This window comes from Perissodus microlepis, chromosome 5 (genome assembly GCF_051167445.1).
Source record: "Perissodus microlepis isolate ML-2025 ecotype Zambia chromosome 5, ASM5116744v1, whole genome shotgun sequence".
Classification (NCBI taxonomy): domain Eukaryota; kingdom Metazoa; phylum Chordata; class Actinopteri; order Cichliformes; family Cichlidae; genus Perissodus; species Perissodus microlepis.
The window spans coordinates 11,565,791-11,581,632 of NC_140465.1; the positions used below are offsets into that span (position 1 = coordinate 11,565,791).

The 15,842-nt window shown below is 41.9% G+C and overlaps 1 protein-coding gene across 1 annotated transcript; it reads left to right on the plus strand.

Moving 5' to 3' along the window:
- Positions 1–972: 972 nt before the first annotated feature.
- pcsk1 (proprotein convertase subtilisin/kexin type 1) lies at positions 973–14,649 on the plus strand. Its single transcript, XM_084927847.1, has 14 exons — positions 973–1,416; positions 2,394–2,498; positions 2,585–2,707; positions 5,545–5,691; positions 6,775–6,851; positions 7,628–7,716; positions 8,594–8,766; positions 9,193–9,405; positions 9,497–9,597; positions 9,687–9,920; positions 11,072–11,229; positions 11,315–11,448; positions 11,597–11,758; positions 12,540–14,649. The coding sequence occupies exons 1-14, from the start codon at positions 1,234–1,236 to the stop codon at positions 12,948–12,950; spliced, it is 2,310 nt and encodes a 769-aa protein (XP_084783973.1). The 5' UTR covers positions 973–1,233; the 3' UTR covers positions 12,951–14,649.
- Positions 14,650–15,842: the final 1,193 nt, after the last annotated feature.

Below are 15,842 nucleotides of genomic sequence, written 5' to 3' on the forward strand. Positions count from 1 at the left end.
CTGTCTCTGAGCAGCACTGCTGTTTCTGTGACTCTCAGATCTACAGTAACTATCAGATTTCCTTAGAAGCAGTTTTATATAATATTTGTGTAAAACTAATTATAATTATATACAGGGAGAAAGAATGAAACCACGTTATTGTCTCAGCAGCTTTAAATCAGACTCAAATATTGTACTATTGTGAGAGCAATTTCTTATATTTAAAGTATAGCTTCCTTTTAGATTATGATTTCACGCTGCTGTCAATGGACTTACGAAATATGAAGCATTATTACTGTTGTTCGACAGCCATGTCCACCTCCACCTGCTGCACTAAAGCTGTATCAGTCATTACGCTCTTATCGTGTAAGCTGAAATAACATAATGCTGAGCTAATAAATAATACATTGTCTGGTTCCATAAATATAATGTTGGGATTTTGTCCTCAGTTAGTGGAAGAACCATTTCCCCCTTACGGGCAGCTCCGTGTTTGCTTTAGTTTTATCTCCTCGTTCTCTGACGTGAATCAGTGGTGTGGACGAGGAGCTGTCCGCGGTGCTGAAACCGCTTGCGTGTATGTGTGTGTTGGCAGAGTGGGGTGTTTCGTGAACTGGGACAGATTTCCCTCATCCACGCTACGAGGTGCATCCAAAAGCACACGAATAAAAGCACAAATAAATGCGTGAAAGAGAGACTGCGAGGACATTTGGCTCATGAGGATAAGCCACCTTAAAGGGGGTCACATAAGACTTCTGTTATTGTTGTTTTCTTCCCGGTGTCTCCTCTTTCTCCTCCTCCTTCTCTTCCTCTGGTGGGGGTGGGGGTGGGGGGGCACTGAGAGATATTTTTAGTCCGAGCCCCCCACCCCCACCACATTTTGAGTTACATCCTCGGAGACTTGCGCTCACATCCCACCAAAGGTAGACGCCAAATTGACGTCAGAGCACCAGTAATTTGACGTGTGATCACCTCCCTCCTCCCCCATCCCGACCACACGCACACCCATGCAGCGCACAAGCCAGCCCTCCCCATCACCAGTATTTCCTCTCCTTGGCGGACCAATAACGCGCAGTTTCACTCTCCCTCCATCTCAGCCAGCGGTTTCTTCAAGAATAAACTAAAAAAGAAGAAGAAGATTTATTTATTATCACTGCACGGCGTTCATATCTGAGAATTCTGGCTGCTTATCTTGTCTTGGAGGGAATCAAAGCATCTTTGTAAATATTTTTCCTCTCTGGTTGAATTTCCTCTGACATGGAAGTGAGATGTCGTCCGGTGGTGATGTGCTGTGTTTTTGCCGTTCTCTGCTCCGCGCTTCCCCGACAGTCTTCTTACGGGGACAGACAGTACCTGAACGAGTGGGCAGTGGAGATCCCGGGCGGGCTGTCCGCTGCGGAGGCGATCGCCAGAGAGCTGGACTACGAACTGGTCCGACAGGTAGGCACCAACGCCCAGCGGCAATATGCGTGAACGAGTCTGAAATGAACTGTGTATTTGGCAAGAAATGAAGGCAAACTGGAACCTGTACAGAATTGTTGCAGGCTCGTTTTCTTGTAACAAACAGCTCATTTAACAGTTAGAAATCTGAAAGCAGTGAGTGAAAAGGTAATTAAACGTGGTGCCTACAGTACAGGCTGTGGGCTGTGCTCAAACAACAGACCAGCAGGATATAGCTCTGTCAGTTACTCTGGTTTTTCTTGGTAAAGCCATTAAAGTTGAAGCTTATTGGTTTAACGATAGCCCTAAAGCACACACTGCATTCTCAGCACCCTGTTTCATTAGAGGAAAATTATTTAATCAAGCTATGACTCACTGTTTACATCCTTCTGGTAACCCATACCTGGGAGTCAGGGTTTTAATATCCCTGCTGTGTGCATCACTGCTTTTCCTGTTACTGGAGACTGACTAATGCAGACCTATGCAAACATATTACACTGAGTCTCAATTAGAAACTCAATTCATTAATTCTTAGTGATCCCCTGACTTTGAACAGCAGCGGTCAATGATTAACTGATCTTCCGGGTGTAAATGTTATAAGCAGTGTTCATCTGTGCAGGTTCTCCTACGTGAATTCAGTATGTTAGTCTACACGTTTCCAAAGAAGTTTGAAATAATTGCATTCATCCTCAGTGGAAATGACATGTGATTGGTTCAGCTGTGGAACAGACTACGAACAGTAATCAATAAAAGCTTTAACAACCTTAAAGATCGATGTAATGTATCCAAATGTGAGCTTTCATAGCTGTAGGCGGCTTTTCTGTAGGCACTGCATTTTATTTGCTTCCAGCTGTAAATATTAGAAACAAAAAGTGTAAATAGGCTGATTTCTAATGATGCAGTTGGTCACATGCTGTAAAATGAAATAAATGAATAAAATATCACTCCTATCGCACATCTTGTCTTCTCCTCGGCAGATCGGGGCCCTGGAAGACCATTTTTTGTTCAAGCACCGCAGCCATCCTCGCAGAATGAAACGCAGCGCCAGCCACATCACCAGGCAGCTGTCCGAGGATGATAGGGTGAGTGGATTGTCTCTCTCCTAGTCTAACCTTTAAAGACTGAAAAAAACAAAATCCAATGCCTTCATCTATCTGTGTATGTGTAGGTGTTGTGGGCTGAACAGCAGTATGAGAAACAGCGCAGCAAACGAGCATCCCTGAGGGAGTGCAGGGACTGCCCGGTGGACAAGCTTTTTGATGATCCCATGTGGAACCAGCAGTGGTACCTGGTGAGTTACACTGAATTAAGCCTCAAAGTATAAAACATTAAAACATTTTGTACTCAGTACAACTCTTTAAACGCCAGATCTAAGTCGGCAACCACACTTCAACTCACATTGTGTTGTGTACTTTGGGCTTGGTTTGGCCTTCTGTTTGCATGCACCCAGTCTGTCTACCCATGAGACATATATCCCAAAGCCCTGTGAGTGCTGGACAGCTCCCTACAGTTTCTGCTCTGTCCCCACAGATCCCTTGTGCTTCGAGAGGGGGATTAATGCATAAATATATGTGCAAAATTTGCACTCTCTGGTCTACAAAACGAACAGCAAACGCTTCCATTTGTTCCCATAACCTCTGCCCAAAGAGTAGAGGAAAAACATGACAACAGTGAAACAATAGCATGCTATCAAGCAGTTCTTGCCAAAAGAGCCATTTGCTTAATTGGTTATCCAGTCCCTCGTGGAGATGAGAGGGATGGAGAGACTATAATCCAGCGGGATGGTGTAGAGTAGAACATTAGGTCTCAATTTACCCTCAATTGGATGTTTTAGCCCTGTGAGGCCAAGTAGTAGCATACAACAGTAGCATGTCACAGCATCATATCCCTTTCCAGATCCATTACTACCATATTCATTTAAACCCTGAGCACAAACTGACCCCAACATCTTCATAGAGTTTGATCCATAAGTTCAGGACTTTTAGCATGGTTGAATGCAAAGTGCCTACTATTGCAGCTGCTTGGGTTTTTGTAAGCTTTTCAGGGCAAAACACAGCTTTTTTCTTGCCTCTTTTTTAAAAAGAGATGTCTGGCTTTTTTACAAAAATCATTCAAATTCTGATTAATTGTATTAATTTTAGTTGATCAATTGAGTAACTGCTTTTTCTCTTACCCAAAAGGAAAAATAATAACCCTTTTTTTTTTCAGAGCGGTCCTTTTATCAGCAAAGTAGGTGAACACAAATGTCGCTGATCATAATAATTAACTGACCCTAACGCTTCTTTAAAGCGATCTGCAACACCTGCCTTACCTACGTCAAAATGGCTACATAACTGTGTGCTGCATATGTGCTGGTGTGTGCGTTTAAGGTGAAAGAAATAGAGAGCAAGGGATGTGCATTACGCTTAGCCCCGACTTTTTTGCACCTGCACTAACTGAACATGAGTCACACGCTTGTGCAGAATAAGAAAACAAATTGAGATGAATCATTTTTGCCGATGAGGGATGATGACACTAATGGAATTGGCCTTAAAGTGCCGCTTAGTGTATTTCCACATCAGCCTGTGTCTGTGCTGCTGCACGGCCCACAAGATATTCCTCCTCAAGCATCATGATTTATTCACTTCCTCCACTCAGCACGGACAAAAGCAGAGGTAGACAAAGCGATGGTCTCAGCCACTATAGTATAATATGTTTGGGGTTTTTTTTAGCTCTAGTGTATGCACACACAGACACACACACACACACACACATAATAAGTAGATAATAAGCAAAGAAAAAAAAGAGTGCTGAATGGTAATAGAAGGTTGCAGTGTGTGAGTAAAGCAAAGAGGTGCGACGGGTTACAAGACTCGATGATCACTGATGCTGGATTTGAGGTGGAGCTGTGTGACGGGGGCAGAGGCCAGCATAATGGCAGGGGAGGAGAGCTGGGATGAGTGTCGTTATCTATCGTGAGTGGGTGACTGCCTGAATTTAATCAGAGAGTGACTCATACTTGTAGCCTGAAATCCCCCCTGTTCGCGCGTGTGTGTGTGTGAGTGTGTATCCATGGCTGTACATGTGTCAGTCCACTTTAATTGTGCATCGAGGGATCTTTGTTCTCTGGTTTTAAGTCGCCACTCGTTTGTTATATGTGCAGTGAGCGTGGAGAGACTTGAGAAAGCTGCTGCTGTGTTTACCATTAAAATCAATCCATTGCAGGTTACTGAAAGACCCCCTCAGCTGCTGTCAGCATCAACAAGTGAGTCATTTGGTCACACTGAGACAGGCGATGTGTAACTATGTGCTGTCTTCAGTGTACAAGCCGTTCTGACAAACTGCTGGTGAACAAACGTTGTGTAAAAGTGTGACAGTTGTTGTGTATTTTCTCTGAGATTTGAGTTCTATTCATTGTCAGCTGCAACTGAGAGGATGGGGTGAAAACAGGGAACTGAGGTGGAAGTCGGGGAGGGAGGGGGGGAAAAAGGGAATATATCACAGGGATGAGTCACATCTTGGGGAAGCGTTCTGCAGTGTCTGTGCATAATGCACAAAGAGCAAAAGAGCAGAGTTCTTTTTTTAGGTTTAACTGTCTCCAGCTCTGAATCATGCTCTTCCCAAAGCAAACAGGCTTCAGCCCTGCTCCCTCTCCATCCACCCCCTGCTGATTTTCCATTTAAAACAGGCTTGATGCACTCCACACTGTGTAATGTTATACAGCCGCAGAGATGGATTTCTAAATATGCCGACAGGGGGATTGAATGTGTGTCGAGGCAGGAAAACCAGAAAAACTGTGGGCTGACACACACTTCATCTCCAGATATTGTTAGGCACTTTGAGGGTTAGGCTAATCAGCCGAGTTGATGTTTTTGAAAACACAAAAGCCTGAATTATATGACCTTCCCGTAGCAATCTGTTTTCAAGTGGCCCAGCAGTGAAAGTGAAGTGACAAAGGAAATGCCTCCAATCCGGTAATGAATTTCGGTAAAGGTCAGTGGAAGAACCAGGAGACTGGAGAACTTTGGCTGACCGTTGCATGATAATGCTTTAACAGCCTGACTAAATGAAGTGGTCGTAGATATTTCACAAGTAATCTAACTTGAAATTACTCGTGTGTCATTTTGTGATGTCATGCCTCTCTTCCAGCAAGACACGCGGACGTCCTCCTCGCTGCCGAAACTCGACCTGCACGTGATCCCCGTGTGGCAGAAAGGCATCACGGGGAAAGGAGTGGTCATCACCGTTCTCGATGACGGGCTGGAGTGGAACCACACAGACATCTACTCCAACTACGTAAGACACCGTTTCCATGGAGACAGCCTCCGTAGTCTGGGTCTGTCGTTGCCATAGCAATGCTGCTGGTGACACCTTGCAAGACGACTCATAAAGGCAGTATTAAATCATCTATATGATAATGCCTACCTCAGAGGAGCTTTATGAGCTTTCATTTCTAGATCCGAAATGGGCGTTTAACTGTAATGATGATTTCACTGCGAATGACTGCACTCCTAGCGAACAAGGATGCAAAATTTGAAAACATTTGTTGTTCCTCCGTGAATGTTTTGACTGTCTCGTAATTACGAGCCGATGAGACCGAGGGCGACTGAAAAGAAGCTCAAAGAGACGTTTCAGTTTGGCATAGTTTCTCTTGTTGAGAAAAACTCTAAAGGCTCCATCTGTGGTTTGGTTTCAAACAGTGCCGTTGCTGTCAGAAGCGAGCAGAAAGCAAGAGAATGAAGGTGGAAGAGACAGGGATTGAGCAAGAGAAGAAGAGAAATGATGTGTGACAGGGGTCATCCACAGGCCTGATGGAATAGACTCCCACTGTAATCAAGTTAACACTGGTTAATCAACTAGGGCCAATCAAGTGAGACACTCATCCTCAGCGATCAGGGCATATGAGTGGCATGCATTTGCATTTACTTAATGGCAGTCCATTTAAAGATGACAGTCACGGCCATTAATTTGATGTTAAAGCTGCTGCTGAGAACCAGAAACTGAAAAGAAGCTAAAACAGCTCTGTTTGACTTCCCTTTCAGCTTGAGGATCATTTCTATGATTGACTGCGTTTGTAATGCAGGAGAATGACAGGAATGAGAAAAATGGAGAGCAGATATATCTTGCTATAAATAAAAAGGGCAGTTTGTAAATTCATGCCGCAACCTCCTGCCAAGAGCAACAATTCAGTATGTGTGGTTTCACTGTTTGACCACAACACCCCTTTTCTCTGAACGCAATCATATGTGTTACCATGACAGGAGGTAGGCCATGGCGAATCTGTGTTTGAAGCGTGTGTCGTCACTGGCGTGAACCGACCTCATCCCATCTTTTCAGAAACGCCCCCTGACTGTTGTGTTCCCTTGTCACTTTTTCCAGGATCCAGCAGCCAGCTATGATTTCAATGACAATGATCCCGACCCTTTCCCCAGATATGACTCCACTAATGAAAACAAGTAAGTTAATGGCACTGGTATTATCACTGCTTCATCTGTCTTTCCTTTGTTTTTTTTAACAAAATAGGACTAACTCTTCCTCCTGTCACAACCTGGCTTGTAGAGCCGGGACAAAAAGATGGACACATCAATTTAAACATTATCAGTTACAACAACTGAAATACAAGCTAATGAGGTGTGTAAATCAACAGGATCAGTGGGGTAGAGTGTGCATGTGTGAAAAGATATTGCAAGTGTTGTAAATTTAGTAAATAACCAAAAATGAAAGAAAAACAAGTGCAGCGCACAAGCGGGAGATGAGAGAGTGCCAGATTTATAGTCTGGAAACACAAGGTCCAGGTGTAGCAAAGACCTGAAACACATGAGAAAAGACTGAAAACAAGGGGCAGGGGTCGTCATACGTAGTTTAGCAGTGTAAATCCTTTCCATAAACAGAGTGTTTCTGCAGTAGCTTCAGATAACGGCAAGAAAATTGGAAAACAGCGCTCACGTTGGACTCACTTTACTCCTGTTTAGGTTAACAATCCTCCCTCTGCCAGCTGCCGCACACGCATGCACATCCACACACTTTATCCTCTGCCAGCAACCCCGAGCTCCTTTGTTATCAGAATACTCCACTCCAGTTCAAAGCCTCCTGGATGAATTGGAGCCAGTCAAACAAAAACACCTCTGTTTTAGCCTCTGCTCTAAATATGAAATTCGATGAGATAAGTTATGTAACTAAACAAGGTAGTGGGTAATGAGTGTTGTTAATTAATTGTGTTTTTTCTTCTCAGGCATGGCACTAGGTGTGCTGGGGAGATTGCAATGCAGGCAGACAACAATAAATGTGGGGTTGGAGTGGCCTACAACTCTAAGGTTGGAGGTAAGAGGTTTAGTTTCCCTTTTTTTAGACCCACAGTAGACAGATATGTAGGGGAAGGAGGGAGGGGAAATTTATAGATTTATAGAATTTATAGCTAGACTGTTGTAGATCTCTCCTCTAAGAGAGGGGACAAGGCTCATGAGTGCCAAGACTAAATGGTGATATTTGTTCTCTATTCAGGATTAAAACATCACTCTTACCGTTTAAAATCCCATTTGGGCTTTTTTTCTTTAGATTTCCTGATGTTGACACTCTGCTGAGAGATGATTGAGGATTTTTGTCCAATGACAAAAACATGTTGACCCAGGTTTAACTATTCATATATTTATTATAAGCCACCTCTTACAGCATCTTTGTCTTTGTGTGTAAAACAGATACTAACCCAAATGTTAAAAATATACCATGTTAAGAATCTCAACAAAGTTGGAACACATGTACCACTGTGAAGCAATCCCGTCTTCTTTTAATGTTCTTAGTCAGGATGCAAAAGAGCAGAAATGGCTGGGTTTTTTTCAGTACTCTGGCTGCTATCCTGGGATTTTTGTTGTTTTAGTTTTATTTTAAGCATGTGTGGAGGAAAGACTTCCTGATGGAGGCCTGATTTTGATACCAGATGGTTGCATAATGTCAATCTACAAAATTACTCAGCTCCAATCCACTGAAACAATGATCTGCATATTATGGCTCAAAAAATATGAATGGGCAGCAGCAACATCATCTTTAAAATCTAAAGAGAAGAGTTTTATTCATAGCAAATTAATTAAAGTCTTTGACTTTTCTTTCTTTGTTTTAATTAAACCATAATGAATAGTCAGTAACTGACAGTAAGCCCAAGAGTCTGGACACCGCTCTAACCTTCCCGTCTCACTCTGCTCAGGGATTCGTATGCTGGACGGGATTGTGACCGATGCCATCGAGGCGAGCTCTATTGGGTTCAATCCGGAACACGTGGACATTTACAGTGCCAGCTGGGGACCAAATGATGACGGCAAGACAGTGGAGGGCCCTGGTCGTCTGGCGCAGAAAGCTTTTGAATATGGCATTCAGAAGGTATATGATCCAACTGGGAGCTTTGAAACACATTTGGCATTCCTAATAGGAGCTGCTATGTGCAGCAGAAAGGAAGTGTGATTGGAAAAAATCAATATGGACAACATAATTAGTTCCTGAGAATAAAACTGCTAATGACAAAGTGCCATGACTTCCAGTTTATTAGCAAAGATTGGCAGCGGACAGCACTGATTTACTCTCAGACTGCTTTTGTCAAAATAAGACAAAAACTTTTCACATGAAATTTATTACACCCTACACCTCTAAATAATTCATTAAATGCCAACATTTATATATTAGTGTGTAATCCTATATGACAGCATTACAGTGTTTGTACAGTGTCTTATTAGGAGTATAAGCTACAGGGCAATATCTGATAGCACAAAGCCAAGCTGTGCTTGCTTTTGTCTTTCATGCCTTCTGTAGGGCCGTGGTGGAAAAGGCTCTATCTTTGTTTGGGCATCGGGGAACGGCGGCCGCCAGGGTGATAACTGTGACTGTGACGGCTACACAGACAGCATCTACACTATCTCAATCAGCAGTGCGTCCCAGCAGGGCCTGTCCCCGTGGTACGCTGAGAAGTGCTCCTCCACTCTGGCTACGGCGTACAGCAGTGGAGACTACACTGACCAGAGGATCGTATGTAACCACGTCTGTTTGTGTCACATGTAAGGTTAGATTGTGGCATGATTTTCGTTTTAACGTCATTTGTTGCCTGCTTGGTTTTCAGACCAGTGCCGATCTCCATAATGAGTGCACTCAGACTCACACTGGAACTTCAGCTTCTGCCCCGCTGGCTGCTGGAATATTTGCCCTGGCACTGGAACAAAAGTATGATCTAAAATTTGAACTCATTTAAAATATATTCATGCCATTGACAGTTTAAGTATTATTAAATGCTGACTGATCTCACTACTCAGTCCTGACCTTACCTGGAGAGACCTGCAGCACATCGTGGTCTGGACATCAGAGTTTGATCCTTTGGCCAATAACCCCGGCTGGAAGAGGAACGGAGCAGGGCTGATGGTCAACAGCCGCTTTGGGTTTGGCCTTCTCAACGCCAAAGCCTTGGTGGACCTAGCTGACCCGGCCACTTGGAAACATGTGCCAGAGAAGAAGCAATGTATAGTCAGAGATGATTCTTTTCAGCCAAGGTATGTAAAATTTTACAGCTGCTGCTCCATTTGTCTGCATGGTGTTAGTTTTATTTCATGTTGTAATTTTTTTTTTTTTTTAATTATTAATGGCAACAAAAGGACAAGATTTTTTGATCAAATGATGCATGATGATACTAGCTGTATGACACGTGCACATTGTAACTAATATATCCCGGACATGATCGTGATTAAGTCCACCACACAATCCAACAATCATTTTCAGTATCTAATTTTAGATATACAGAGAGAAAGCTTGTTCCCTTTTGTCCTGACATGTTGATTCCAGCAGAGCAAACAGACAAACCCATCTGTGTTATTAAAGACACATCTGTTACTTGTTGATTCGAGTCATGAGAATATTAAGTCTTAAGCCTGAGCGCAGGAGATTTCTTTGCAATGAAAACGCACAAAAGCCACAGTCATTTAAATTTTATGCCAGCCTTTACCTTTACGTTTACCTGTTTGTTGAGCATTGGGATTAAGTATTCAAATACATAAGCTACCAGCCATGGAGAAAGTAAAAAAAAAAACACCTTCCTTTCCCTCTATCTCACCAGATGTCATGTTTATATTAACAAGAAATCGAAGAAAATTGATCCGTCATTGAAACTTTTAAGAGCATATTGGAAAGACCGACAGGCAGCCGAGGTCAGCTGAGCTGCGTCTTCCTGAAAGTGTCTGTTCTGCAATTTGCTTTGGATTATGGGACTCAATAGCACCCAGTTTCCCCATTACCGCCCAACATCCATGTTTAATCCCGGGGATTTGGCTTTACATTTCCGTCAATGCTTAGTGGGCTACAACCCCCCCTCCAGCTTTATGCCAGCTTGAACACGGAAATCCTTTCATTCATGTCTGGGAGAGATGGGGATTAGCTTTTTTATTTTTTTTATGCAAATAAACGTGCAGAGGTTTCAAATGCCTCATATGCATTTTATATGTGCATATATATATGTGTCTGAACTAACTATAAACTGATATGCAAGCTGTGCAACTAAAGTAGTGCATTTTTTGTTGTTGTTGTCGTTTTGCTTGTTTTAGCTGAGTTACCTGCAAAAATGATATAATGTCACGTATGATCAATTTTTGTCGTCATGAGGAGGTGTTTGCTGCCTGCTGTTTCACTGCTATTTTAATGCATCCCGCAGGGAGCTAAAAGCAACGGGGGAGATCACTATAGAGATTCCAACTAAAGCCTGTGCAGGCCAAGAGAACGCGGTCCGCTCACTGGAGCATGTGCAGGTGGAGGCGAGCATTGAATATACCAGGAGGGGGGACCTACACATCACACTCACCTCTCCAGCTGGTTAGAGACACGCACACAAACACAAATAACACACGCGAGCGAAATGACAAAGCTCTCAAATAATCCCTTTTGGCTTTTCCCTCAGGGACCAGTACAGTGCTGCTGGCAGAGAGAGAGAGGGACACATCCTCTAACGGCTTCAGAAACTGGGACTTCATGTCCGTCCACACATGGGGGGAGGACCCTGCTGGTACATGGACCCTAAAAATCACAGATACTGTGAGTTAAGAATGTATATATATATACTTATATATGTTGTGATGAAAATCTTCTTTCTACATGTAATCCCAATACAAATTCCACTGTCTACTACAAGTAAAATTAAGTCTTTTTTATATATTATATATATTTTTCAAACCTTACCCAGTCCGGCCGTATGGAGAACAAGGGTCGGATTTTGAACTGGAAGCTGATCCTTCATGGAACATCAGAAAAACCGGAGCACATGAAGAAACCTCGAGTGTACATTCCTTACAATGCCGTGCAGAACGACCGCCGTGGTGTAGAACATATGGATGACATGATGGAGGTGAGTGCAAGTCCAACATAAATTAAAACTGCAGGTGAATGCCTACAAAGGTTTGGATGCTAGACGATTGACAGACAGTAATAAGCACACAAAGGAACAGATCAAAGCATCCATTTAAGATCAACTTGAGTCGAAAGTGCGAAGTTTAAACTATGTACCAGTTTTTAATTCTAACAGTGATTGGCAGCTTGATGCATATAAATCCTACACCACAGAATCGGTTCAAAGCCAACACGATAACCGTGCTTATGTTGTCTATTTGGTCGACAAATCTTAGTGTAACAAACACAGAAGCTTTTCAGATGTTTGATGATGTAGTAATGAGCCTGTTAACTATGTAAAAGAATCCATGCAAAAACAAGAAATGTTCTGAATCCCAGTCAGTGTTACATTACAGATAATCTCAAAAGATGTGCGGGATTTGAGCATTAGACTAAGTTTGCGAGCAATTGTTGGTGCTGCTCTCCCAGCAGCGCGGGGCAGGATTAGATTAGGGTTAGCACATTTGATAACTTAGACCTCAGAGGGTTAAACGATAAGGAGATGACAGGAACCTTGTTTAGATCTGATAACAGATGTTGTTTTATTTCAGCTAGCCTGTCTACATCTGCAAAGCAGTGATACAGGGATCTTGTCCATATAAACGATTTTTAAACATATTTTACGACCCACAAGAATCAAAACCAAACTTTAGACCTCCTCATTGGATTATTCTGGTATCACTGTGAGTGTGCCAAACTAATGGCTAGCCTCCTTTCTCTCTTTGTGTCTGCTGTTACAGGAGCCAACACAGGCCCAACCTCAGAAGACTGAGAATGCCCAAGCCTCTCCTAATAACTCAGAGAAGGAGATAGAAAAACCCTCAAATTTACCCATCTCCCCCTCCCTTGCTCTGCTGCGTCTCCTGCAGACGGCCTTCAACCGGCAGACCCCAGCGCTGCAGCAGTCTGAGCCCATTGCCAAGGCCTGGAGGAAGCAGCAGCAGCTGGGCCAGAGCTTCTCTCCCCCTGCTACGAGACTCCCACCTCAGAAGCTGTACCAGGCTCTGGACATGATCAACAAGTACCGGAGCCCCGAGGACAGTGTCTACAGTGACTACAGTGACGGCTTCTACAGCACCAAGCCGTACAGGCACAGAGATGACCGTCTGCTCCAGGCCCTGTTTGAGATGCTCGACGATGCCCGCAAGTGAAAGTCTAACAGAGCAGTGAGGAGATCTAAGTGGAAGAGACTGTTGGTTTGGGAGCTGTGGAACAAGGTGAAACGAAGAAGGCTGAGACCAGGCACTGGGAGAGGAGGAGGAAAAAAGATACAGAAAAAGAGAGAACTCTTCCTGTTCTGTTGTTCCCCCCAAAATGCTGCATATCTGACCTATTAACCTTCACTTGCCAATCACCTTTTGTAAACAAATATTTAAATTCCTTCATTCAGTGCATAATGTCCAAATGTGATTCAAAGCATCTGCTTTATCTCCATGTAGTGAAAGTAAAAAAAATCATTTACACCAGACGAAAAGTGGAGTTGGTGGTGGTGATGGGGTTGACGGTGGCCTTTTCTCTCATCTCTTTACTGCCTGCTGAAGCATGCCACCTTTAGAATCTAAGTTTTGTAATAGTAGCTATATATTATCTATATATTATTCAGAGACATGGATTGTAACATGGATTTGTAATTACATCAAAAATCTCGACATTCTGATTCAAAAATCCCATTTCTACTGACTTTTTTTGGCATTGTCCAAAGTTTATGTCAATATGTTTCTCACTACAAATTTATTTGCTGTAGGGGACAAATTGATCCTAATTCAAATCAACATGAATTTAAGAGTGAAATTAAATTTGAATTCGATTAGTCGTTTGAAAAGGTTTAAAAGTGTTGACTAAAGATTTATTCTCAGGGTGTCAGCGAACCTCAACAGAGGACTTTTCAAAGTATTTAGAGAAATATATTTAGTGTGACAGATTATTTAGTGTAAAATGATACAGATGACACGATAATACAGACAAAACATTAAAACTAGAAAAGATTATGATAGCAACAAATGACTGAAAGAGCACTGGAAATCTTTTCAGTTGGAGCGAATTACAGATTAATCTTCTTGTGCAATTTGTTTAATTTTGTATGAGTATAATGCTGCATTAAATTAAATATTTTTCTATGGATACCTTGTAGGTTATGAAACAATATATAGAGTCTCACAGTCTCAAACTATTTATTTTCTCATGACACAGTTCAGTAAAGTCAGTGTAGTTATAATCACTGCAAATGAGCACTGCCAAAAATCCTGCTCTTACAAAGAAGCTCCTGTGCAAAAAGCTCTTTAATCAGAATTTGTAATATGCCATCTATAAACAGTTCTGTGAATCCTGGACACAATTTTTTTTGCATTATTATTTGCAAATAAACCACTTCTCTGGTGTTGTTTGATTTTAATCAATCTATTGATTGACCAAAAGCTGTGTAGAGTAGGGGCTCTGCAGTACAACTCTTAAGCACATTCATGTTGAACGCCTTAAAATATGCTGTAACACATGTGCATACTCATCTCTATGTGATGTAGGTTGGTTTAGAGATGCTAGTGTAAGTGTTTATGACATAAATAGCTATGAAGTACTTATGCAGAGTCCCTACCCTCCAGCTTGGAGCTGCCCGCCCCCACTGCTCTGCCAACACAGTGACAGGAAAACAACAATGTTTGGAAAAACGCTTTACATGCACCCTGTAATTTAGCCATTCTTTAGTGTAGTCCATGCTGTTTCCTTTATGTTTTAGTTTCTGGCTGAGACTTCAGGCCAGAGTTGTTTACACAAACCAATGTTATGTTGTGATATCTGTATGGGTGTACAAAAAATTATTATTATTATTATTTATCTTAATAAACTGCAAAGTGACTTCTTGTGTGTGTTTGTGTCTCTGGCAATAGGTTAGGGCCACCTTGCTAATATTGAGTTGGATCTCCCTTTTTCTTTCTGCACTGCCGTAATTCAACAAGGTGCTGCAAAGATTCCTCACAGATTTTTAGTCCATATTGACATGAGAGCATCACACAGTTGCTGCAGACTTGTTGGCTGCACATCCATCATGTGGCTCTTCCATTCCACCGCATCCCAAAGGTCTTCTATTGGTGACCAATGGACTTTTGAGACAACCTGGGTACAATAAAGTCATGTTCCAAAAACTAGTTTGAATTTTTTAAAGGTTTGTGACATGGTGCATTATCCAAGTATTATAATCCAATACTTTGGATTTTTCTGAAAAGCTTCTCTTTTTGAGGCTCAAAATGAACATTCATATTTTTCTTAATGGAAGTAAATTTAAGCCATACAATGCTAACACTCACTTAGCCATGTTCTATAAAGAACAGTATTGCTATTTATAGAACATGACTAAATCTGCTGTTTAATCCACAAACCTTCTAAAACCTTCCAATATTTCCTGAGACTAGAGACTCTGGAATCCCCTGGCTTGTCTTTTAGCACTAGAACTTGCATAAGCAGCTTTTACATTAAAAACTGGTAGAGGCATTTATGATACCCAGAAAATAAATAACTAAAATAAATTAGTGTAGTGTTGCTTAGTCTTCTGTGATCCTGAACTTATAAGTGATCATTTCTCAGTGTAGGGACCAAAGCCCTGCATTGACACCTCACACTGAAATTACAACTTGCTGAGAATAGAAAATCTGAAGGAAATGAGATTTTCATGCACTGTCTGTCTAAAATCTATAATTTCTTTTAAATTAAATAGAAGTACTAATTGTCCTAATAAGTTCTATTTTGTTAATTTGCACTGAAATGGGGATACTGAGCTGCATATGTACACTGTCCAGATGTGTTTTAAACCTCCTAAACATGCATTAAACCCATAAACATTCAAATATTTGCTTCAGTTACTTTATAATAACCCTCTTTAATTGCTTTTTTTTCATGTGAGAGTGACAATGTTTTGTCTTATTGTATGATACTTGTTGCAACAATGCAACAAGCAGTTAGAGCAGCTTCTGTCACTGGATTTGATATTGAATAGTGCCACCTTGTGGACCAGAAGGAGAAAGGATAAGGAAAAAATGCCTAATGCCTGCTGT